At 38.6% G+C, this 25,155-nt stretch overlaps 3 protein-coding genes across 6 annotated transcripts in view; all 3 read right to left on the bottom strand.

The window, feature by feature from the left end:
* Positions 1-7,573, bottom strand: part of ghra (growth hormone receptor a) — a 28,884-nt gene extending 21,311 nt beyond the window's left edge. Inside the window, exon 1 of one of the 3 annotated variants that reach the window (XM_004547183.5) lies at positions 7,167-7,573. In XM_004547183.5, coding sequence (XP_004547240.2) covers positions 7,167-7,171 — 5 coding nt within the window. In that variant the 5' untranslated portion in view covers positions 7,172-7,573. Of the gene's footprint in view, positions 1-1,615; positions 1,802-7,166 lie in introns of those variants that run through there. The other 2 variants (XM_004547181.5, XM_004547182.5) reach the window with 2 other exon arrangements.
* A 6,870-nt stretch (positions 7,574-14,443) lies between these two features.
* Positions 14,444-18,189, bottom strand: fbxo4 (F-box protein 4). The gene is made up of 7 exons (XM_004547184.3): positions 17,948-18,189; positions 16,925-17,196; positions 16,628-16,848; positions 16,213-16,288; positions 15,954-16,126; positions 15,641-15,846; positions 14,444-15,549 (listed from the first exon to the last, which is right to left on the bottom strand). The coding sequence occupies exons 1-7, from the start codon at positions 18,101-18,103 to the stop codon at positions 15,463-15,465; spliced, it is 1,191 nt and encodes a 396-aa protein (XP_004547241.1). The 5' UTR covers positions 18,104-18,189; the 3' UTR covers positions 14,444-15,462.
* A 102-nt stretch (positions 18,190-18,291) lies between these two features.
* rimoc1 (rab7a interacting mon1-ccz1 complex subunit 1) lies at positions 18,292-24,680 on the bottom strand. 2 transcript variants are annotated; one of them, XM_004547185.5, is made up of 6 exons: positions 24,359-24,676; positions 23,545-23,654; positions 20,985-21,131; positions 20,439-20,570; positions 20,195-20,309; positions 18,292-19,374 (listed from the first exon to the last, which is right to left on the bottom strand). In XM_004547185.5, the coding sequence occupies exons 1-6, from the start codon at positions 24,450-24,452 to the stop codon at positions 19,139-19,141; spliced, it is 834 nt and encodes a 277-aa protein (XP_004547242.1). In that variant the 5' UTR covers positions 24,453-24,676; the 3' UTR covers positions 18,292-19,138. The 2 variants fall into 2 exon arrangements, with proteins under 2 accessions (XP_004547242.1, XP_004547243.2); XM_004547186.5 differs by lacking the exon at positions 18,292-19,374 and adding an exon at positions 20,014-20,093 and having other exon boundaries at positions 24,359-24,680.
* Positions 24,681-25,155: the final 475 nt, after the last annotated feature.

Here is a 25,155-nt window from a genome sequence, read left to right as displayed (position 1 = left end):
GGAATAGCTGTCACCATTTGAGTGAATAAAATCATGTTCCGATCCATGCTTAATCATCCAGGTAAGGAAATTCCGGAAACTTGATTCTGTGATTTGCAGTGGGAGAATGTCACATCCGCTTGAACAGAACCAACTTTCTGGGAAAATCATGTTCCTTTTGTATCAGCTGGGAATTATAGATCTTTGCTAAATTAGAGTTATTAGCATTTTCTGTAGGGTCGGTTTCTGGTGGGTAAGCAAAAAGTAGTTATCTAAATCCACAATGATGCCAAGAATGTCAAACCCAACAAACTGGCTTTTCAAGACCAAAATATTTTAGATAGAAACCAACAAGTAGTTTGACTTTGGCACTTTGGATCTAATTATGAAATCCTGTATGGCAATTAATGGCAATTTTAATGTATGACACAAAAAGGGTAAAATATCCTTAAAAGAAAAAGCTGTTGAGGCTTAACTTGTAGAAACTGTATTTCCCAACAAAAGTTCTAACACAAACTCTCCTGCCATCTTTGTAAAACATATATTTTAGTAGTTTATTTATTTGAAAATATGATGGCAGCTAATTCACAAAACGCTCAATAAGTCAGTGTTAGAGACAAACTCTAAATATAGGCCAAATTTTCAGTCCGCACCCTTGGCTATTTACAGCTGTGGCTCCACGACTTTACTGGGCAGCAAACAACCCCATCCCCACAGGATACATTTGCCTAAATTACGTGGTCCAAGTATCTTAAGATTCCTGAATCCAAGCTTATCTCATTTTATCTTATCTTCCACATTATCTTATGCAATCTTGTCTTATCTTATCTTGCAGATCCCACAGGTTACAGGAACTGCTCAAGTCTGGTATCTTAAAAAACCCTAGCGACAAGAAAATGTCTGGATCCAGCTCACTAGCCCATATTTACCACACTAGTCATCCATTTACTTGATTTGGCTTAGATTTATTACACATTAAAACAAAGAGTCTAGATTTAAGGGAAAACAACATCTCAGTTTGACAAAAGAAAAGGTTTTCATTTCAGGCTTTTAGTCCAAGGATAGACTTAATCCATGTCAGTAAATCTGAAACATGAAGCACAACTAAAGCAAGAACAAACGGAAAAAAAACAACAAAAAACTAAACATTGCAACATGGACAAAAAAAACAAGAATCAACATAATTTTGCAACTCTGGTTCGTCACATGTAGCAAATTTTTTAATGAATGTGGCAACAGACAGGTCCACTGTAAGCAGTCAGTCATATTTGTGCTGATGACTTCCAAGGGTCCAGAGGTCATATAAAGCCAAGTTACACAGTGCAAGAATTTATGGCAGAGAACTGTCAAGAGGCAAGCTCATGCAGACTTACTTAAATGTTTCTCAAATGAATTTCATATTTTTGGCTTCCGTTCTGTTGAACAATTATTAACCCGTCCGATAAACACTTTCAGATAAGAAATTTTTTTTTTTTTGCTTGTTTGTTTGTTTTTTCCCCCTTGGAAAAGTTAAGTTCATTGCACTTCTTTTTAGCATAATTTTTTTTTACTTCTTTAACATTCTTCCAGTAAAAGTACTAAATTGGAGCAAAGGTGGCCCCTTTACCCCAAAATATGTCCTGATGTTAATCCGTACTTTAGTCTCACCCTTTCACATCTGGAAGCATCTGTGGACATCCTGGCAAGGCTGGTGCTTCTTCTCCATCTTGTGCAAGCCTGTCCCCCGTTTTTCTTCCTCTCTCACCCAATTACAAACTCACAGGCTGACAGGAAGAGTTGTCTAAGCCAATCAGAAGAGAGGGAGGCTAAACCCAGGCCTCTTGGGGTCCCTTGGTAAACATTTAAGGCCTGCGTCCTCAACCCTCCTCCCACTACCTCTGCCCTAAAGCATACACACACACACACACACACACACACACACACACACACACACACGTGCATACAACATGAACACATCACACATACTAAGGCACACAGATGCAGACCTTGACTTGGCACCCCTCTGCCAGCACCATGCCTCTCCTATGTTTCCTTAAATCTACTATAATCATCTATGTTTGTTCTAAAGAAGCTGACAGGGGAGGCAGAAGCCAAAGAAAAAAAGGTTAGGGGGTGAAAGGACACATCGTTTCTGTTAGTCCCTTCTATAACTGAAGAAGGACAACATGTACACAAACACTCGCAGAGCAATGTTGCAAGCTAGAGTTTAGTTTGAGCTTCCTTTAGTGAGAAAGCAAAAAACAGAAAGACTGTGTAGTTGGCGCTCTGACATTTTGTAGTCAATAAATATTTTCTATGGACACTAATTTCATACTCTAAATTTACTTATGTGCACTGTTGTGTTTTTGAATTGTGTCTTAGGGCAGGGGAGTAAAAGCAAGTCATTCCAAAATACATTTTTTCTTTTATCTTCAGTGTCCACAATAACTTGTTTTTGTATTAAAATGGAAAAAGAACCATACTTTCTTTTTAAGGACTCTACATCCAAACCATAGACTGTATATAGAATATGGGCAACGTAATAGTAATGACATTGTTTTTTGGACTACTGTGCCCTAACGTTTTGTCTTTATCATACTGGCACTCCTCAAGCTCCTTTGCAGACATAAATGTCCAAATTTATTTGGGTAAGAGGATAGAAGAGTGTTAATTTATCGGACAAAACCAGCACCCTGGAAAACTAAAAGCTCAATAACCCCAAGAGGCCCGCTTAGTTTGGTTTCATGTTAATGACATTCGCAATACAACACAGAAGTCAGCAAAACAGTCTGTGCTCATGTCCACATATAATACAACAGGAAATTTGAAATGAGATTTAGCATTTGGTCATTACAAGAAAGAAATTCTGCCATAAGGTCTTCAAGGCCATCATGAAACACTGATTCGGATTACGAAGAAAAGAAGGAAGATTATTTTATTCACTAACAGATCGGGGGGGGAGGCTTTGGGCAATTTGACCTGCATTTTTCATTTTCCCCACTTCAGTGTTTTATTATTTCGTGGGGCATTAAAGAAAAACGAATGTTTATAAGCTCTAAATGGCCTGAGGTGATTCAACTTTGACAGAATGCAAATGAATTAACATTTTCACATTTCCACAACAAAAGTGGAATTTTGAAATCATAGCTACTCTGCTAAATGCTACAAAATATTTATAACAATTGCGTGAGACATTAAAAAGTTTTTGAGCACTGTGATTTAAAGAGTGGATCTGTGTGTATCCTGCCCCAGGATGCAAACACATGCAGTAAATTATGCATAATTTTATTTTTGCAATTGGATTTCTGATGTCCCCTGAGCAGAAAAATACAATCAATCTTAAAAATCTGTGATGTAAACAACGGAATTTTTGTGGAAGAAAAACGTCTACAGGGCATCTTTAACTGCATACAGTTTTAATCATGAAATAATGATAGCATGTCAGTAAAAATCATCACCCTGGGAAGCTTTAAAACAAATATAATTTAGATGCCAGATGCCAGACAACTACATCGTCTTCAAAACAAGACAAAGTAAACATAAACAACCAAGAAAAATGTGGAATATAATGTTATGGAGCCGTGATTTTTTTCTCACCAGCAACCCAACAGGCTTATTATTTATGGTTTCATAGAGCGTGTCACTGTGTCTCAACATGGTTTAGCTATACTTTGTGACTGAAGGACAATAAATAAACATAATTTGGAAAAGGTTGTGGCAGAAATTATAGTCATTTTAACGAAATCTATTCAAACAATGACTGTGTTGTGCGTTTGCCCACTACTGGTTCCTGTAATACGTATCAGCAGGAGTGTACTTCTCCAAAATCATACGTCAGTTTCTGTGCCAAAGCTACGGGGTTTTCTTTAGAGGGGTGGAACAACACAAAATGATTATGGTGGAAAAAATTATTTTTACCACAGGCCTGATCGCTTGACAATCATCATCATGAAAACAAAAAATAAAAGAAAACTAAACTATGCTGTTTTGAGATATTTCCAGTTCACTTAGGCCCTGAAAAATCTTTAAACATTACAGCTTTCACCAAACTAGCATAATTTAACCAGGTATAACAACTCCACAGGAGCATCACGGTGTAGGAAAAATGGAACCACAATGCATTATTGTGGATGATTGCAGTGCAATTTCAGTCTCAGGTTCAGAATTGTTATATCTCTAGATAGCATGCAAACATTTTTCCTTAACTTCAACCCCAGCCTCAACATTTTAGTAAATGTAACACTTCCACATGAGTCTGCACATTACACCAGGTAGTGAGTGAGAGTCTACCTCGGCAGAGCCAATCAGACAAGAGTAAGGACCTGAAAACAGCAGCAACCAGCTCCTCTAAATAAGCCTTGTGCTGCTGGATGTATTTACATACATTTGTCTGGAAATCAGTATATTTGTGAAGAAGCTAGGTACATATAAATATATATGTAATTTTTAACCTATGCACATATATGTTTGTGTGTCCACTTCCCTATATAAATATGGCTACTGGATGGTTCTAACGTCCCCTGCTCTTATTTCATAAGAGAGTGCGGAAAACTCAGTCAGCACATTGGCATGAGAAAAGTCTCTGCTGGAAGCAGATCAGGTCACACATCTGCAAACCCCGCTCATGTCTATGTGTGTGGGAGACCAGCAAGGGAAAGAGTGGGTGTCTGTGTGTATATGCATGCATATGTGTATAAATAAAATCAAGCATGCGTGTCAGAGAGAGAATGACAAAAGTAATGAGCACAAGCACGAGTCCAGCAGAGTCAAATTGCTTTACAAAATTTCCAGTTGTGTTTGTGCGCACGCGGGCATACAGCGGTTTGTCTAAAGCTATCGACTATTAAATGTTTTATGTTTTAAAATCAGGTTTTTCATCTTTTACAGGTGCCTGACGGTGGTAAAGCTGCTACTAGTCAAATTTGGCCATTTCAGAGACAGTTTTTAAAAAAATTAATCAGAACTGGAAAATTAACTGTGCCATTAGGCTTTAATGATTTATTGTGATTTACTGAATAGTTCAAATTTAGTGGTTGAGGTTTTGGAGTTCAATCTAATTTGAAGGAATCAAGTCTCTATCCAGTCTAACCCCTTCCAGCTCTGTTATTTGGACTAATTATATCTGTGCAACATGTACCTTTCCCTTTTGGTCTAAATCTGCTGTTTCTCTCTGTATGTCAGACACACACAAGCACATTCTGAAAACCATGACTGAAGCCCAGGTGTACATGGATGTGTGCAAAATGTAATGGTTTCCAGAGTGCTGTTGAGCTGTCAGAGGTTTTGGAACATAACAGCTGTACTTAATGTTGTGTGTGACGACAGCGAGACACAAACCGATGGCTGTAATGTCTCTTAAAACTACTCGCCTCATGTTTTGAAATTTCTTTTCAGCTGCACAGTAGGGGCTGGTGTGTAATTGTTGTAGTTACACAGCTTCTCACCACATGTCTCATCGTTGCTTTTCTCTGCATTAATGCAGAAGTGATCAAATAAAGCATCCAACTGAAGATGCTTTAGCTACATTAGGATGAATATTAGCAAGTTATGCATCTATAAAAATTGATGTGATGTTTAAGACACACTGCCGACGATTTTTTTATATCTGTATTTATACAGAGAATCGATTATGGGTAAAACTTTAAAGTAAAATACTGTTTTCAAGCAACTGCACAAATGGATTTATGAGATTCTGAAGTGAAAGTAAATATGGTTCTTCTAGAAAATAAAAGGCACAAAACACACCAAAAACACACAACCTGGACTGCTCAAAGTGCAGATGGCCACAAATTTTGGGTGATGAATAAGAAGAAGCAGAGCTGGAACTCTGCCTTCTGTGTATCTCATCAGAGTGCAGTGTGCGTCCTAATCAAAACTGCAAAATGAGAAACATTGTTCTCCTGTGGTTCGTAAAACGATCAAGCGTTCACTGATGAAGAGCAAACAAACTGAGATTAGAAGCTTGCGAAACTGGTAAATGCATGTGCTGTTAATAAAAACGCAATAAGGAGGAAAAACAAAGTCCCAGACTACTCTTTTGGCAGGTGTTTGGATGGTGGTCATTTTTCTGGAATGATATAAACTCGGTTAACCTATTAGTGCAAGGCTAAATCAATTACCATTTCTTAATATATTGTAAACAGTGAAGTCATTTAGTCAGTAAGAAGCTTGATTACATGAATGTTTGCAGTTCCTCTTAATATTATTGTACTGGTTTCATATGATATTGAGTGTCTTTGGATGGTGTTGAATCCAACTGAGCAGTTTAGGTAAATCACAGCTCAATATTGGTGGGATAAAAGAGAAAATATTTAAAAAGAAAACTGCCAATTTCTAGAGAAAATCATAATATTTGTACTCGACATGCAGTACTTCTCAAACTTTAGAAGCCAAAGAAAGCTCACACTCCACAATCATTAACAATAAAAAAGATCCCATCTTAATTTCAGATGAACTAAAAAGTTAAGAATCGCAGCATCAGCTCTTCCTTTTGTTTATTCCCCCTTTAAGTCATATAATTCACTCCACGTTTTCCCCCAGGTGTGCCACCCCCACCACCCACATGCCCACCAATGAAGCCTGTGCAGAACCACTGTCCTAATGTCTTGCGTCTACAATAACAGATATAACTGTACAGATATCATAATCACTCAATTCTGAATTTGATGCATGCAAAGACACCAAAGAAAACAAGCACCTTCTGAGCATTTTAGAATAGCTTGATCACTTTTTAAAGAACCAGCGCTTCTGTCTCATTCCAGATGTTTGTATTTCTCCACTGAGGTTTCGGTATTTGTCAGCATGCTGTTTAACACAGCGGGACTGTACTGTACAAACACCCCGGAGCTGTAATTAACAGGACTTAACGGGTAACAATAGAAAAGTATACATCCGTCACATCCAGCTATGGCTGGCATCCCATCCCAAGCTCTCCAAATTTCTCTTGCAACGCCAATTTGCAGCACAGGAAAAAAAAAATCCCATTCGTTGTTGATTCTGCTGTAAGCTCTTAAAAGTGCGCACCAGAAGAACAAATGAGTTTGTGATGGGTTGGAAAGCTTTTCTTTTTCTTTTTTTTTCTTTTTTGCGTAAAAAAAAGAAGTGCTGCATTTAAGCTAAGCCTCGAGACGTGCATAACATGCTTAAAATGTGGAGCTTTATGGGCACAAACAACGCATTTCACTCTTTAAAAACATAAACTAACTTACTTCATCCGAAGCGTGGAGCTGAAAACTGCAAGCACGGCGCAGATTTACTTTTCAGAAGTTGCTCATCTGATGGCCAGCGCAAGCACTAACGGGTTACAAGTCCTGCTTCTTCTTCACTGCAGACTGCTCGGCCCGACTCAGTCCTCACCGGGACGACTTTTACATATCACTCAATCTCAGGATCGGACGCGTGCTTTCCTGGTGCGGTTTTTGCCTTATTTGCTGCTCATCGTCTAGACCACTTGGAGGGGTAGAGACACGCTACGTCGCTTAAACAGAGAAAGTGGGCAGTGTGTCTCGCGTAGCGATCAAGCGCCCTCATCCGCCAGCAATCCACTCTGCTCTGTTGACCACCACCACAGAGGGGGCAGCTAGGAGAATGACTGCCGGGCCAAACTTCCAAAATAAAACCCCTTTAATACGCTGCCATGCTTTCTGGTGAGAGCAAAAGTGAAGAGAAAGTAGCGACCTGCACGAACAGCTTATTAGAGCAGACGAACTGTACTGTAGTTGAATGGGTGTGTTTAGAATAGTTGTTTATGTTAATTGTTAATGTTTTAGATATTTAGGAATGCGGTGAAATGTAGTTTTCTTTATTATTTAGATGATAAAGTCTTAGAAGAAAAAACGTTTTGCTTTTCTTTTTCACGTGAAATGTATTTAGTATTTAGTATTTATTTATTTATTGTCATTGTCAAGAACAATGAAAATGCGTTTGGGGCTTCCATACAACCCAAAAAAAGAAGAAAATAATAAATACCCCTTAAAACCCAAGTGTACATATTTAACCCAGTGTGACTCCAATGCAATAAGACAATCCTTAGCAATAATGTTCGTAGAAATTCAGACAAAGACCTGAGAAACATGACAAAATACAACAATGCAACCCATTCAATATTATTGTACTGTGAGATATGATATCAGATATGATAGTTATCTATTTAAGAAAGAGGGGGGGGGGGGGGGGGGGGGGGGGGCAGGAGGGGGAAGAGAATAAAGATATGATGCACCAATGTAGACCAGTTCATTGCTATTGAGAAGTTGGATATGGTTATTGTCCGTGAGAGGGGGGCAGAGAGTTCAGGAGCCTCACAGCCTGTGGATACAGGCTGTTGGCCAGTCTGGATGTTCTGGCCTGTATAGACCTGTATATTCTCCCCCCAAAGGTTATATAACCATCAGAATAAGCCACAATGTATCCTGTCCTTGTGTGCGAAAGAGACATCGTTTAACTACAGGACACTTCCATGGTGGGGGGACTCTGTCCTAAACTGTAGCCTGTGTTGGTTCACGTGGAGTGTCCACCAGAGACGTCACGCCAAGAGAGGCTCGGCCAGGATTTCAGCTGTCAATGGGCCTAAACCCCCACACCCATAAGCAACCAGTTAGTAAGGACGACCCGCCCCGACACGTGAATAACGTTTCATGCGCCAGCTGTTGCTGCTGGTTTGCTTTCCCCCCTGAGCACTGCATCCATATACGCTGTCTCATTATCGCCACAGAGCCTTTCATTTTTTCCAACGTGTTCATGATTTCACTTTCCAATCGATGATTACTCAAATGCGATCAATGCAAAAAAAGTTCAACTGTCTCATTAAAACTACCCAAGCCTAATTTTGGAGAGCTGCAGCCTGCAACACACGAGTGTCCACATACCCATTATGAAAGTACGGATCACAGGCTGTGTAATGTATAAAGCTGAGCTAACCCTTGCTCTCTAAAACGGCAAGGAGCTTCAAACTCCAATTACCAATATCATGATTGGAGTTTTATTAACAAAAACTGAATAACCTAGGCAAGAGGGGCATTGAGACAAAGAAAAAGACACGGAGGAGGGCACAGAGGAGAACGAGTGCTTGTATTTCCTTGGTCCCAGTGCTTTTTATCTTTCTGCCAATGCACTGATGCAGTGTTGACATAATTTGTGATGTGATGAGAAAGATATGGAATTGGCCTGTCTTTACAGAGCGGAGCTGGCCTTTTATTTTTATATCCTGTCCTCTTCTTGTTTATGAGGTCCACAACTTATAGCTATGGCTTTTCCATGTCGTTCAACTGCAGTGCGCATAAAAACACTCAGTGAGAGACCAGGGCTGCTCCCATGCAACATAAATACTGTGAATTATAAACTAGCAGAGGAAAAAAGCTCGAACTGAAATAACTTTAATGAGGTTTGCAAGTGTTGTGCGCCATTATTCACTGCTGATCTTTCACTCGACACGTTGTGACATTAATTAAAGAAACAGAAAGAAGAAGAAAAAAACTGGCACTGAGCATGTACTGTATTGGTGAGTTACAGTATATGACAAAGAGCTGTGATTGGAGGAGATCGGGGGTGTTCAGTGAATTACTTGCTTTGTTGCTGAATCATGTGGAGTTACGCTGTAGTGAATGTGACAGGATAACAATGCATCTGTCCCACAGACTGATGCCACTGCAAGGGCACCGGAGGGGGGTAACAGGGCTGGAATTAAGTTCCCACCATGCAACCACCTAAGCTCTGCAGGGTGTTTAGTGAGCAGTTTAGTTTTAGTCATTACAGCAGCAATCGAAGAGATGTTACTCTTTAACAATATATATCATTTGCCACTGGTTGTTAGAATAACACTGTTGAGTTTTGTTTTATTTTAGGTTTGTACTTTACACCCAAATTGCTTTAGCTTTCCTAAAACAGTTAGATACTGAGCTCTATACCAAATTGCATTCAAACTCTGATGAGTCTGTTTCCGTAGCGCACTAATGTCAGTGGCTGCTTTGACATGTCAATAATATTTATAGTAAAAAAAAAAGTAAACGTAAGAAAACAGTGTGCGGTGCAGAAATCCAATATGTCACTTAGTGGAATGACATGGTTCATTTAGTATGTGGAGATTAATACAGCTACAGTATGTTTTGCTTTCTTTTGGATCTCTTTGAATGCCTTTTCTGGCTGTTGCTTTAAAACTGTGTTCGATCTGCGCTGACTGCCTGAAACTACCTTTGTGCAGCATGTCACAGCTGTATTCCTGTGATCGTTTTTCTGCAGTATTGTCTTTCAATAGCCATGTAATGTATGTTTGGCTGTCTGTTTTTATTTTCCCAATAATGGAAGTGTGCCCTTTGTGTCATCCCCTTCAAGTCAACCGTAATGCATTTATAGTTTCACAGCCAACTGTGGCTATATACAACTATGCCAGCTCCTTGTCACCTATTGGATTAGGATAAAAGAGAGGAGATGGCTACAGGGGGAAAACACACACACACACACACACACACACACACACACACACACACACACACACACACACACACACACACACACACACACACACACACACACGCACGTACTAAAAACAACAGAAAATATACAGAAGGATCACACTGTTCCTGGTGCTTTATCTTCTTTAGTACAGAGTGAATGATGATTTGAACAAGCTCAAAATGATTCACAAATAATTCACTATTAATACTTCTACTAACCTGCCATGCATATGACAGCGGGAGGTAGGTGGGATGGACAGTGAAGTAGGAAGGAAATTGAAGTGAATTGGTGAGATTGCATGGGTTTAGTAAAACCCACAGAGTATCAGCATGAGAACCTCACCATGTGCAAAACAACACAATTAAGAGGGACGCTTAGCTTAATCAGTGAATGCATCATGCAAATGATGTTTTTTCTTTTTTCTAAACCTACTTTAATCTTGGCTGTTATCATAGAATACAAATCAGGGACTTAATTCTAATGAAAGGAGAAGAGAGTGAAGAAGAGGGATGATAGAACACAGAGTTGCTGCTATAAAAGAGAAGTTGGAAAAATACAGCGTGTTTAGCCCGGTGATTTGCAGTTTGAGTCAAATTAATAGTAATAATAGATACTTTGTACATTAGTCTGTATGTTTGCACTGGCATGTTTACTTATATTGTTACCTATTGTGCTTATATTAAAATGCATTATTGGTGCTTGTTTTTAAGTTTGATTAAGAAAATACGACAAAAAACCATCTAACATGCAATTCAATAATTACTTGTGCACCACTATATACAGACTGGAAAGTAAATATACAGAAAAGCAAAATATGCAACATTATGATTAATACAATATGTCAGATGTTTATTTTAAAGGTGTTGCTTTTTGTGGGTCCATAGAACCGGTTTATACAACAAATTTTTTCAATTCATAATGAACACCAAATTTTGAAATACTTATTAGCAATCTTGCAGCTCCACCATGTTCTAAACAGGTTTCTCAAACTTCAGTGATTGACTAATGTGTGTGCTATTTCTATCAAATTAAATAATGAAGTTTTCCCCTTTTCTGGTTTTGTTTTTATCTTTGTCAAATTTAGTTTCTGACCATCAAAGAACTTTAAAAATGGACAAAGATGACCCAGTTAAATACAAAATGCAAAATCCAAGCAAGTTTCGACAGTAGATCCAACACATCCTGGCAGCAAAAGCACACCAAACTAAAGTAATGGTTTACTTTCGCCTGCATTCACAGAAAAGTTGTTCATCACCAGAAAGAAGCTTCCCCCCCCCCACCCCCACCCCCCCTTTGTTCATTCAGATTGCAGTGGCAAACTGAGTTATGAACACTGATAGATCTCTCCATAAGGCAACACCAGGATTACTAACAAAGGATTCTGAAAAGTTTTTTCCTGCATACTTGCCCTCAAAACAGATCCCCATGGTGTATGCACGATTTAGATTTAAATTGATGACTTCATTTATTAGAGAAAAAGTTATCGCCCCCTTGTTAAATTGCAAATTAATTGTGATTAACCGCATTTCTTGGAAAGATGAGTTCAATTTCATCAGCCACACCCAGGCTTGATTGCTGCCAGACCTGCTGAATCAAGAAATCACTAAAACAGAATTGTGAAAAAGCAACACATCATGCCATGATCTAAAGAAACACAAGATCAGATGAAAAACAAAGTCACTGACATATATCAATCTTGGAAGGGTTACAGAGTCATTTCTAAAGCTTTGGGAATCCAGCAAACCGCAGTGTTTTGGTGCTTCGGGACCTGGATGGCTTGCTGTAATTGATGGAACAGTGAATTCTGCACTCTACCAGAAAATCCTGAAGGAGAATATCCTGCCAGCATCTCATGTCCTAAAGCTCAACAACACTTGCAATATGCAGTAGCACAAAGATCTGAAACACACCAGCAAGTCCACTACTGAATAGCTTAAAAAATAAAAATAAAAAGGAAGGTTTTGGAGTGGTCTAGTCAAAGTCTGGACTTGAATCTGTTTGAGATGCTTTGGGCTGACATTAAACAGACTATACATGCTCAAAACCCTCAAATGTGGTTGAATGAAAACAATTCTGCAAAGAAAAGTGGTCCACAATTCTGCCACAGTTAACACAGAACACTAAATTGCACTAGGTTACATAAGCTAATTGTCAATTCATGAAATTAAATTACTTCCAACCATTTTTCCTTTTTAAGACTATGATATAATAAAACACTATAAAACTGACACACACTAAGACACACTTCTCTACTTGGCATTTGACCAAGCTTAAATCCCAACTGTGACTCCATTTCTACATGCATGACTTTTCCCCTTTCTCTGTGCACAGTATTTTCAAAACATTCAGCATCTATCTCTCTTCACATCTTACTCTTCACACGTGTAGTATGTCTCAACTGCCCTAGTAGTGTTGCAGAGTCTGTCTTGCATCTGTAAACTGTCTTGGGTCAGTCAATAGAGGCTTCTTCTTCATGACATGGAATCCCCGAGGCCACATGTGCTTGTAGAAGACAAGAGGCAGCTGGAGGTCTGGTACTCATTCACTCTTCCAAAACACTCCCCCACCAACCAACTATTATGCAGAGATGTGTACTAATGGTTCACAGTCTGCAGCTTGAGTAAACAAACCTTGAAAATATCCTTTCCAAGCAAGTTTCGACAGTAGATCCAACACATCTTGGCAGCAAAAGCACAGCAAACTAAAGCAATCGTTTACTTTCGCCTGCATTCACAGAAAAGTTGTTCATCACCAGAAAAAAGCTTCTTCGCCTCTTCGTTCATTCAGATTGCAACGGCAAACTGAGTCATGAACACTGATAGAGCCAGTCTGTGGTAGAGCTCTCCATAAGGCAACACAAGGATCACAGAGCAATAACAAAGGATTGTGGAAAGTTTTTCCCTGCATACCTGCCCTCAGAACAGATCCCCAGGGTTTATGCACTGTCCCCCCCCCCCCCCCCCCCCCCTTGTGCAGACTGTGCAAGCATGAGCACACATATACACAGAGAAGTACAGAGATGTAGGTAAATAAGTGTGGCATGAAGACCAGAACAGCAGAACAAGAGGTATATAAAGATAACATGTCAGGGGTCCGTCTATTACCACCAGAAACAGATGAATTACACGTTTATACAGTGGCTGACTCTTCCATCATCTCCCTAAAAATAGATATCAAAAGAAAAAGAAAAAATAAATAAATCTGCACTTCAACTGCGTTCAGCACGGGTTAATGCACCCAAATTGCACCAATCATAGCCTTATTCTAACACTGCAAGCCTATGAAAATGACTACTGAGACTTTTGACGGAAGGCCTGCAGAAAAGGGTAGGGGGGTGCACTTTTGTCCATGACTTAACTAGAACAAAAGAGCATCAGTGAAGCACATTATCTTGTCAGGCCTTACCTGACAGAAAAATGATCCTATTGTTGCCAGCAGAAGGTGTGAACGTCATCACCAGGTAGACGGAATATGACAGTAATGGTAATTTTCAGAGAAAATACACACACGCGCGCACAACTTAAGCACATTAATGGAGAGACGTGATGATTTAAGTGCTGCAATTCTAAAGGAATTCAGTTTTAGAAATTTCTGCTTAAACCTCAACGTTGTCAATGCAGATTCTATTATATATGCATTTCATGTGTGCCAGACACAAAATAAGCAAAATAAGCAATATGTGTGCTGCCATCGACATTGTAGGAGATGCCCATCTAAACTATTTGTCTGTAATAATACAAACTATCTCTGGGATTGAAAACTTTATGGTAAGAGAAAAAATTTGTCTTGTGTTCTGTATGTCACTAAAAACTGGATCCATTATTAGTTTGTCAGAAATCTTAAAAGTGGCATGATAGCAGGTAAAAGTCAAGATATTTAAAATTCTAACAAAATGAAAATCAAAAGTAGTAAGAAATGCTACAGTAGCACCTCCTAGCTTCCAAAGGGTATTCTGTCATGATTCAATTCAAGAAAGAAATTCAATTTTGCCATCACTTGCATAATATTTAAGGACAAAATGTGACCTAGAGATTAATAAGAATTGTCCCAAAAAAGTTTATTTATCATTTGAAAAAGAAGGATTTTCATCACAACACCGGCAATTCTTATATGTAAAAGAAAAGCAAAATGTGCAATAATAACAAAAAAAGATGTAAACAATTAAAATAATAAATACAGCTTTTATGAAAAAAATATATTGCTGCATTGACAGAAATATTCTTATGAAGTAAGGCTATTGTTAGTGCTCCATTATTCACAAGGAGTCACTTCAAGTGATCTTTCACTAGTTAAGCGAATGTGTAAGCCATTACATTATGGAGAATTAACAAAATTTGAGTCTGAGTAGTAACAAAATAAATGGTATGCCAATATTTGCTGATGTAAATTGGGTGGCTAGAAACCTTTGATCAGTAGGCAAAATATTTTGTATGAAAGTTGCATAAGCAGATTTTCTATAGGACAATTCTATAGGAAGTTAACAGAAATTACCTTTACACCAAAGTCATTTTACTCCATTAAGATCACAAAAAAGCCTTAAAAATACCATTTATCAAATGTTAAAGCATTCAGCCACATGACTAAGTGGTAACTCACTATGCCACTCATGATATGCCTAAATTAAAGCAGCATTTATGGTTTTAAATGATTAAGTGGTAATTAATTTGATTTGAATGTTTTTCCCAATTTTGCAAATAAAGTCTGTCTGCCTGTACATTCCTGTTGCTTTGTTCCTTCATCCACCACAAAACCATTAATGCAACTTCATTTATGCATCGCTCTTAAAATAGTGTTAAATGAAAGTAGTTTGTCGAGTTAGTGCACAGCTCCTTCATATTGATCTTTCTGCAAATAATACCAAAGTGTCTTTTAGGTGTCCAAGATCACTATTTACCCAATATTTTCTTTTGCTTCTAGTCCATATAATTAAACTGCATTGGCAAACCTTCAGTCCTGAACCTGAAGGACTCAGGAAATGTCCTAGTGTGTATTGGTGTCAAAAAAAGAAAAAAAGACCGATGTCTGCAGTTCTGATCCATCGTGCAACAGCAGGTGTTAGTAGAGTTTGACTCCAGAACATCTCAGCAGCCAGGAAATGCCATCCAAAAGCCCAGACAGGGATTCTGCCACTGTATCCTGTACCTGTTTATGAAAGAGAGAAACAGGCTGAAAAGCTCCACAAGCTGAACTCTGGATGGAAAAGCTTTCACCTGATCAAATATCAAGCAATTACCATCCAGGGGTTAGGCAGGTGGGGTAGGCCAAGTCTCTTTGCCATGTCAACACAGGGAGTTCGACACATGGATCTGGTGCTGGGAGTCCGAACTGTTTCTGGTTCCTCTCTTGAGATGCATGAGAGCACCAGCAGAGGTTTGGATGTGGAACCCCTACTGCAGTTTAGCACAGCTCGAATCTGGACTCCTTCAGACTTCTCACCACCTATTCACAACATGAACCATGAACCTACTGCAGATGTTCTGCATTGATCAGTCATTGAGTATGATGTGTCATTGTACTACACTACAAAAAAAGATGTGTTATTTTACCTCTCTCAAGCTCTGCATTGGCAACATAGATGAACCCATCCACCACTTGGCACACCTGCTGAACCTGAGGAGCAGGAACGCACACTGGGTCCCCTGAGTCGTCATTTCCTTCAAAGGTAAAGAGTTTATTGCTGATGCTCTCCTGTTGCACTCTGGCTCTTTCTCGCTCTGCCCTACAGACACAAAAACACAAAGATTAATAACTGCAAAAAGGATGAGAAACAACTGTGACTCATTCAGCAACAAACAAAGTGCTCACCTGTTGGTTGAATACAGAGTGAGGATGTTAAATTTGTGTTGGTTATTGAACATGTAACTTATCCCCGAGCCAATACCTGAAATAAACAAAGGTTTACGTATGTTTGTTTGTATTCTTTGGGTAGATAAGCTGTGTGTATGTAGTGATCTAGTGCCATCTAGTGGTAGACAATACACATAGCAAGTAAACTTATCTGTTGATTAATTCTGTGATTAAAATGCACTGATGTAATTTCTGTAACACATCATTATTACAAGTTACCTTTAAAATAATCACATTTTATCTAATTTTATCTTTTATCTAAAGGACAAACTATGATTTACAATTGATTAAAAGGGAAAATCAGCCACTATATTATGCATTATGATGAGAAAAATACCATGAGAAGCTTATCCTTAGATCAGTGTTATCTTACCATTTATCTGTCTGTGCGGAGTGCCTGACACAGGAAGTATATCTGGAGCATGCATAAGCCTTGTGACTAAAGAGACATCCAGCTGCTCCATGCCAGGACCAAACATGGCGTAACGCGGTTCAGACGAGGGTACCAGGGACTGAAAAAATGAGGTCACCACCTCATATGCTGGTCGTGTAGGAATCCACTGCTGTCTGGAGGATGGGCAACCTTTCAGGTATCTGTTGATACACAAGGTTTGCTCAGAAATTTTTCCAGGAAACTGACGGTAATGCAGGATAACAGGGGGATACTCACTCTGACATGTAGTCAAATTTTAGTTTTATTCCTTCATTTCCCTCTTCTCTATCATCCAGGCTCTCGTCTTCACTTATTAGCGGTGCATCCAGCAAGTCTGGATGGGGTATGGTCACATGATCAATGGAGGGCCAGTATGGCATATCCCGCAATAGGAAGTATCTCCACAGTAATGGATCTCTAACCATGGCCCTCCAGTAACGACTTGTGGCTCCAAGGTGGCAGAGATCCGCAGGAGACAGAAAGGTCATGATCAGAAACTGTACATCCACCTTCGGGAGGAATGGCGGAGCACAATTATTTTGATTTTCCTAGATCAACAATAAATATTTCTAGATTAACCTCCTAGACCAAAATACTCAATTGTGCTCTACAAGGGCCTGATATCCACTTAGGAGGACATTATACTGCTACTGTTCTATCAAAATTTTAAACAAATATCCTCATGTGGCTCTTATTTTTCTTAAAAACAAAAATAAGGTAAAAAGAAAAAAAAATCTGGTAATTCTTTGTTTTTACATTCATCGGGCCCCAATATCTGCCCAATATATGTCCAAATATCAAAGTGAAATTGCAAATGCATGCCGTGGAAGAGTTCGGGTCTTAGGAGGTTAAAATTCCTAGTTAAACCAATTATGTGTATTTGGTTAAGAAGTAGGAAAAATACAGATTGGAAGGGGATAATGGACAATCACTAATACAAGCAATTCTATAATCAGCTGATATACTTCAAAGATAAGTCAAAGGAACTCAAAGTATGGCAGTGTTCCTGCTCAGAATAGTGCAGTCGAGGCATGCCAAATCGGGGACGGGAGGCAATTACGACTACTTTGGAAGCCTACAAGTTGAACGCGACACTTAGACTGAGCATCTATCATTTTTTCTATAAACAGCTTTCAGACTGTGTGTGTAGAACCTGAAGAGAGCAACACTATCCTTTTAGGCTTGTCCTGTCTGAATGAGTGACATATAGGCTACATAGGTAGACGTACACAGAATTCTCCTATGAATGATTCGACTTACCGGTAAGGTATCCAAAGATCCATACTGTTGTTCTTCTTTTCCCGAGTCTCCAACGGTCAAATCGGCTTCAACAACTTTATCAGGGAAATAGCGGTCTCTAAACCGCCTGAGGCTGCGGATCACCAAAGACTCCAGCTGCTGGATCTTTTCAGCCATGTCTTAATTTGTGTCATATGCGAATATTTACTGTGTACAACTAAACACTATGAACCAAGGAAATGCCAACACCGATGTTTTCCTGTCACTTCCTCATAGCAGTGGAGCATTGTGGGTATTGTAGTGCAGTATCATCAAACAAAACAGGAATACGTAGTAAAAGAAAATCTGGAAGGCAAACTAGGAAATTTTTCTTAAAACAAAGCACGTTTATTGTCAACAAGGACATTAAAAAACAAAATGATAGATTTTTTTGCCCAAACAACACAGTTTCTCTATTAATAGTTACACTATCAATGTTATTCAAGTTGCAGAAAAATGGAAGTTGCAATAGATGAAAATACAAGTGGTGCATTACAAAGCTGGTATGAACAAACCTGAACATACTTTGAATTGGTCATTAATACGTCACTGACAAACAGTTCGAACACCTTTCTTTGCCTTCTGTGTGTATACTTTATACACAAATTCAAATAATGCATATGCTATTTTAATATATATTAAAAGCATAACAAAATGGCAACAAAACAATAAATAAATGTTAATGTGCAATGTCTCATTTCCAGCTGTATTATCTTTAAACTTGTTACAATCTTAAAATGAAAAGTCAATTTTTCTTTTTTATTATTCATAACCTCTTTAGTAATATTAATGCTATTGTGACACATTCTTAGAGCAAAACAAATGCCCCAATCAACAGTCTGGAATCAGAGTGGCCACTGCTTTTTCAGCAGGCCAGGGGCAAATAATTATTCAACAGCCTCTTGTGCAGCCCTTCTATTACAATGCTTGTCTTATACTCTAACTTCTCATTCATCTGCTTTGGCCTGGGCTGTTTGGCATAGGATTAGGTTGCCTGTAGACACTGTTCCAGCATCTCCTTTCTTCACATTCACTCTCTCCCTGTGCCTCCCCATAAACTTTCACAAGACTGCACCCCATCCGATGGGCTCCATTTTTATTTGGGATTGACACATTTGAATATTGAACTTTGATCTGTTCCTGAGGGCAATTGTAACAGAGAAGCTATATTTTTCACTGTAAAATACTGAGGATTTCCTTGGCATTCTCTGTGTTCCAGCCCTGCCCTTGGAGAGGGCCCTCACAGGCAAGCACATATTTGTTGAGGATCTGTGTGCCAATGTCCCGAAACTGGAGGCGATCTTCTTTGTGCTCCGTAGTGTCAGCGCTGCAGTCCTCGTACTTGACTGCCCAGAAACACATTTCGCCAATGTACATCATTGTCAACAGGTGTGTGTCTGAGAAAATGCCTGACCCAAAAGATAAACCGGTAGTTAGTAAGACCAGTTGGCGACAAAAGAACAGATTGTTAAAAAAATTTCTGTGTCAGTTTTCAGTTATCCAGGTCATTGTAGTATTAGAAGAAGAAAAACAAAAAGTGATGGATTTCTTTAACTCTGTTGAAGACTTTTCACCTCTCATCCCAGAGGCTTCTTCAGTTTGGCTTCTGTATGTAGAGCCCCAGGTATTTAAACCCTAGTGGGGGTTGTCCCTTAGGAGGTGGTTGCTGACCACTATTAATCATGTGAATCATCAAACAAGCCAAGGTGAGCCATATCCAGTTTTTGGGGCAAGTTTTTTCCGAAGTGTCACCTGAAACTTCTGGTGGTAATGGTCCACGCCTTTTTTCACATCTATACACCTAATTCTGTACCTGTACCCATTATTACGTATGGGACTCTCCACCTTTTGGTTTTAGAATTGAAAAGCCTCTGGGATGAGAGAAAAAGCAGCTGACCTTCAATGAAGGTCAGCTGCTTTTTTTTTTTAAATTCTCCTAAGATTTTCAAAGATGGGTAACAAATTAGAAGTAAAAAACTCCTTTACTAAGGAGTTCAGCCCCCAAACCACATTTAATGATCCCTGCCAATGATTACTCTGGGATGTAATTCTCAGTAACTATATTTATTTGCCAAAACTCTTGTCTCCAAGGACAGAAGAGATTCCAGCGAAGCTGTCAGGTTTCTCCCTACCACAATATAACACAAACATCCGATCACATAACTGTGGAGGTTGTGGGTTCAAGTGTATTCCTTCATTTATCACGTCTATAATAAATAACACATTTACCTTCAGATAAGATGTTTGCTGTAGCAGTGTCATGTAGCACCACACCATCATTGAGCTTTACAGAGTTTCTCACCTGCAGCATCCGCATCAGGTATCGCACACCTTCCTGAATACACTGGGTCAAAAATGTTTTTAATGTTAAAAAAAGAAACATAAAAAAGTGGTAAACTATTGGTTTTAATCAAAGTAAAGTTGTACAGCTAACAATGAATGAAACTCCTTAGATCTCTGCATTGTTTGTTACCTTAAGGAATGTTTCCTTGTTTTTCTTGATCCACTGCTTTCGCTGATGAAGGGTATGACAGTACATATACAGCAGAGCTCCACGTCTCCAGTAGAGACATTCTAACAGCTCTAAACCCAACACAGACTGCACCTAACATAAACCAAAAGACACGAATATCAATATCAGACACTCCATGATGCCTCATCCATATTTATTTCATAAGCACTTTAAAAGCATGTGTCCAAGTGTGAGTAGCGAAACCACAAATCAAAGGGAAAATTAAAGTTGAACTGACGTCCAACTGAAAGTAGGATAATTACTGGATAGTTAACCAGACCAAGAAAGAAACACATGGACACAAAAAAAAAAAAAAAAAAAAAAAAAAAAAAAGAGTGTCTGCTCCTCTTTTATATCCTTTGGGTTGTGGGTTTGTGTCCTAGTAACCTATATAGTCTTATATTGTAATAACCAGACTACATGACAGTTTGTGATTTGATACAAAGTACACTATTCATAAAATGGAGTAGAAGACAACACCAAAATCGGTTTGAGACAAACACAAACCTCTTGTGCTGGTGCAAGCCGTGCGGCCAAAACTTCAGGTTCAGTCAGATCTTGAAGAAGCTGCTGAATTTTAAATGGTGAACAGTCCTCAGGGAACTCCTGGTCCACCAGTTTATTCTCTTCATAAAAAGTGATGTCTAGAATCACCTAAATGATGAAAAATAAAATAATTTACAAAAAAAAGTAAAACTGAATGATGTGTTAAAATTGTCTTAAACATTTTGCCTGCACCATGTATAACTTTGCAAAATAGGATAAAGGCCTATAATAAACCTGCCAGCTGTTGCTCCTTCTTTAAACCAATTAAGAAAACTATTTAGGGGGGGGACGACAACAACAACGGTTAGAGATATCTGTATCTAATCTGGAGCTGTAATACAACATAAGCACGCACAACATAAATGAAACTGAATTGAATTTAGATCACGTAAAGCAATTTCCAATAATGCAGTCACTGATTTTACTGTCCCATCAGATCAGCTGCCTACTCAAAAATATTTTTTCTGTCTTTCAAAAAGCTTTAGTATGATGGTTCTTGAACCTCCTCAGAGATACATTTAGGGGAAAATATAGGCTAAAGGCTGAAGGATAGAGTGATGAGAATGGCAGGAAGTACAGTACGCAGAATGGAAAGCACCCCAAAATCACATTGATACAACTGTAACAAATGTAAAACAAAACCACCATCTTCAACATTTCTTCTTCCCTAACTGAACCATCTCTTGTGGGTTGGTATGGAGTTAGAGGTTTTGTTTTACAGTTTATGGCAAACATTTTACTCCTAAATTTTTAAAGCAATACGCTTCAGAATATCTTTAGTAAAGTTAATCTAGACCAGTTTGCATTAGACATTATTACAATGTCACACAGAGGCTGTAAATCGTTAAAGGAACAGAACTAAAACACTCATAATTAGAGGGTTTTCATTTCAGACAAAGTTTCCATGTTTTCCTGATATGAGCTCTGTAATTATGTCAAAATTTAGATAAGAGCTAAACAGAAGACAGCAGCAACTGCAAAGACGGCCCTTTCAATGAACTCATTATAGAAGACACTATGTTAGCAACATTAGTTGCTAAATAACAATTATTTTGATAGCAGACTAATGTGCCTCATTTTTCTTTGATTAGTCAACGATTATTTCAGTAACTCTTATCTACACTTCCTGTAGGCAAACCTCTTATTCTAGGCTCCAGTACCTTACCTGCTCAAGTCTGCCCACCTATGAATACCCTGTTGTCTTGTCCCACAGCAAAAATAATGACATATGAATTTGAAAATAATCAAATGGTTCTTTTAACATTACTCAATAGAACCATCAGAATAAAAATGAAATAAATCAAAATATTAGGTAATATAAATTAATTTGCTAGTAGCATTTAAACAAAGAAAAAATGTGCAAGTAGGAAACTAAAAATAGTTTCTATCCATAAGTTCAAATAAAGCTTTGAGATCTTTGAGATGATGTTCCCAGCTGTTAATAACCATGCTGAAGATGTTCTCTGTCCTGACTTTAGCCATTTGACAGGTGCATGAGCCTCTTTATTGGACAAAGTCACCCGTATGCCTGTGCTCAACAGTTAAGAAAATACAATTCTGCGTCAACAAATTTTTATAGTCGATGGCAATGATTATGGTGATGAATTGTTGCAGCCCTAAAATTCACAGGAAATTATTTTCAGAGAGTATAGAAAATTTCTTAGCGTTTATTACTGAATAGACGGTGAATTTTGTGATTATGTCTGTGACACAACATTTATGTTACACTACTTTACAAACTTAGCTACAATTCTTGACATGTAACTAGCCTTTGCCTGCTCCATGTTCACTTACTCAAGCCAGAGTCAATATAGATGTGCAGACAGATTTACTTTTTTTTATATAAACTCCCTTATAGTACAGCTGCATTTTATAACTTGCTTCTAGCTATACATGACAATTTAGTCTGTTACACAGACACTAAACCAACAAATATGGGTATTCAATCCCCTGGACATGTGTGTACAATGCTAAACTTAAACTGTAAAAGTAAAGAGACTGGAATGTGTTCAGTTTTTACTTTGTAGAGATGATCGTTTTTTAGTGGCTGCATAGTGTAGTGGTTTACACATCCATCTAACAAATAAAAGATCCCTGGTTTGATTTTGGGAGGAGACACAAATCCCCTTGGGGTTGCAAAAAAGTAAAAACTATATGTGTGAGCAACCAACTGTGGTGACCCCTTGTGAAAATGGGAACAACTGAAAGCATCTTTAAGATATGCAGGGTTTTTATTAAAATGTAGATACAACAGTAACCTACTGCAAACCTGTCACTTTCTGCTTCCACCTTCTAAGATGATTTAGACATTTTATATTTGCGTTTAATACTGCTAAGCAGTGTAAGTAAGAAAAATTTCCTTGTGTTCAGAGCACCTTAGTTGGGTATTTTATCCTGTTTTCTGTGGTTTTGGGGACAAAAATCACTAGTAGTTTAAAAAAAACCCTCATGTTACTGACTACTTAATAAAATAACTTACTGAAACGCAAGAGAGTAAATACAATTTGATGGAAGGAAGTACCTGTGTGTAATCCTGCAGCAGCTTGGATAGGTTGCTACTCTCTCCTCCTTGTCTGTAAAAGCTTTTCAACTTGTCTAGTATGGCAGATGCATTCTGTAAATAGTCATCATCTACGGAAGAACCATATGTTAACATATTACCAAAGTACAAATCTAAACTCATGAAAAATCCCGAGTTATCGCGATTGTTGATCGGGACTTTATAATCATCCACAATTCGACTCATGACAGGAAAAAAAATATTTTAGCATAAAACATAAGCTGACTAGCCCATGCGAGCATTCACAGATAAACATAAGGCCAAAAATGCGCACTAACACGGTGGCGTTTGAGGTTCAGATACAAGTTAAAGTAAAAAAGTTAACGACACCATTTAACATGCAATAAGGACAAGGTAGATGCTTCGTTGCTTTATTGATGACAGTCGTTTAGCTAGCATTACCAGCCATCATGTGTCATACCTTCACATATGTCAACAATACTGCATTTTAGCTAACGTTAGCAGTTAACTCAAAAACCCTAGTGAAATACAAACATAACTCCGCGAGTTATGTACATTCTCCTGCAACGTTGCTAACCACTAATTATAATTAACTAACTGCATATGCACTGATGTGTTCAGAAAGGTTGTTTTGTTTTGTTTTTTGCCAAAATGCAATATTTCATTAGACAGCAGCTGTTGTCATGGTTGCAAGCTAACGTACGCTGGAAGTTAGCTTGATTGCTTGCTTGCTAGTCGATTCCTTAACCAAGACTGTTTGCCACGTACTAAATGAATTGCCGAAAGGCAAACAAATAAACAGTGTAATCGGTACCTTGCTTTTCAGCTCTGAGACTCGAACACTTGATGTCTAACTCAAATATTCTTCTCTCCAACTCGAAACCTTGTCGTCTGTAGTCGTCGGCCATGACTAAAAGTACCAGTCACGGGAGCCACGGATTTTACTCACGTGTTCAAAGAATTTTCAATTTCCGTTTCTGTGCATGCACGCGCACGGCCATAGGATTATATCAGTAAGTCGTCCCTGCGTTTGCAAAAACGTTAACTTTAACCTGTAAACATACGTGTACTTTTAGATAGTGTGGTGGTGCTGACAGCTGAAGGGAGCGTGCGTGCTATAAAGTTAGACGTCAGCTGAGGCGACTTTGGAAAATAATAACTCAGACAGTAGGAAACAAACTGTTGGTAGCCGGTTAGAATAAAAAAAAAAAAAAAAAGGGGGGGGGGGGGGGGGGGTAGTGAGTTTTTAGTTATTTAGTCCAGTGCAATGAGTCCTATGCCAGAAACCGTTTCTACACAAAGCGGAAAGATAAATTTCAAAGGACGGATGAAAAAAATGATCTGTGGGTTTTTGCTTGAAATGTCAGGGATGCATGCAGAGGAAAGATATGAGAAATGTAGGGATGAGCTACAGATTTCTGTTTGTTGGAGGGGGCATATTGCTGGAACCTGTGGATACAAATTAAATGAGGAAAATAGAAGGGGAAATTCTGTGCAACATGAGGCAGACTGGGAAAAATTCAGGTATTGCAAGAAGTGTGTTGCAAACTGGTGTAGGACATCTGCCTTGTGCCTCCTCAACATTGTGTTTTCATGGGGCAGAAGGGGAAA

This window comes from Maylandia zebra, linkage group LG12, assembly GCF_041146795.1.
Source record: "Maylandia zebra isolate NMK-2024a linkage group LG12, Mzebra_GT3a, whole genome shotgun sequence".
NCBI classification, from domain to species: Eukaryota; Metazoa; Chordata; class Actinopteri; order Cichliformes; family Cichlidae; genus Maylandia; species Maylandia zebra.
The sequence above is the reverse complement of the archived record's forward strand: the minus strand, read 5'-3'. Positions and strand labels throughout refer to the sequence as shown.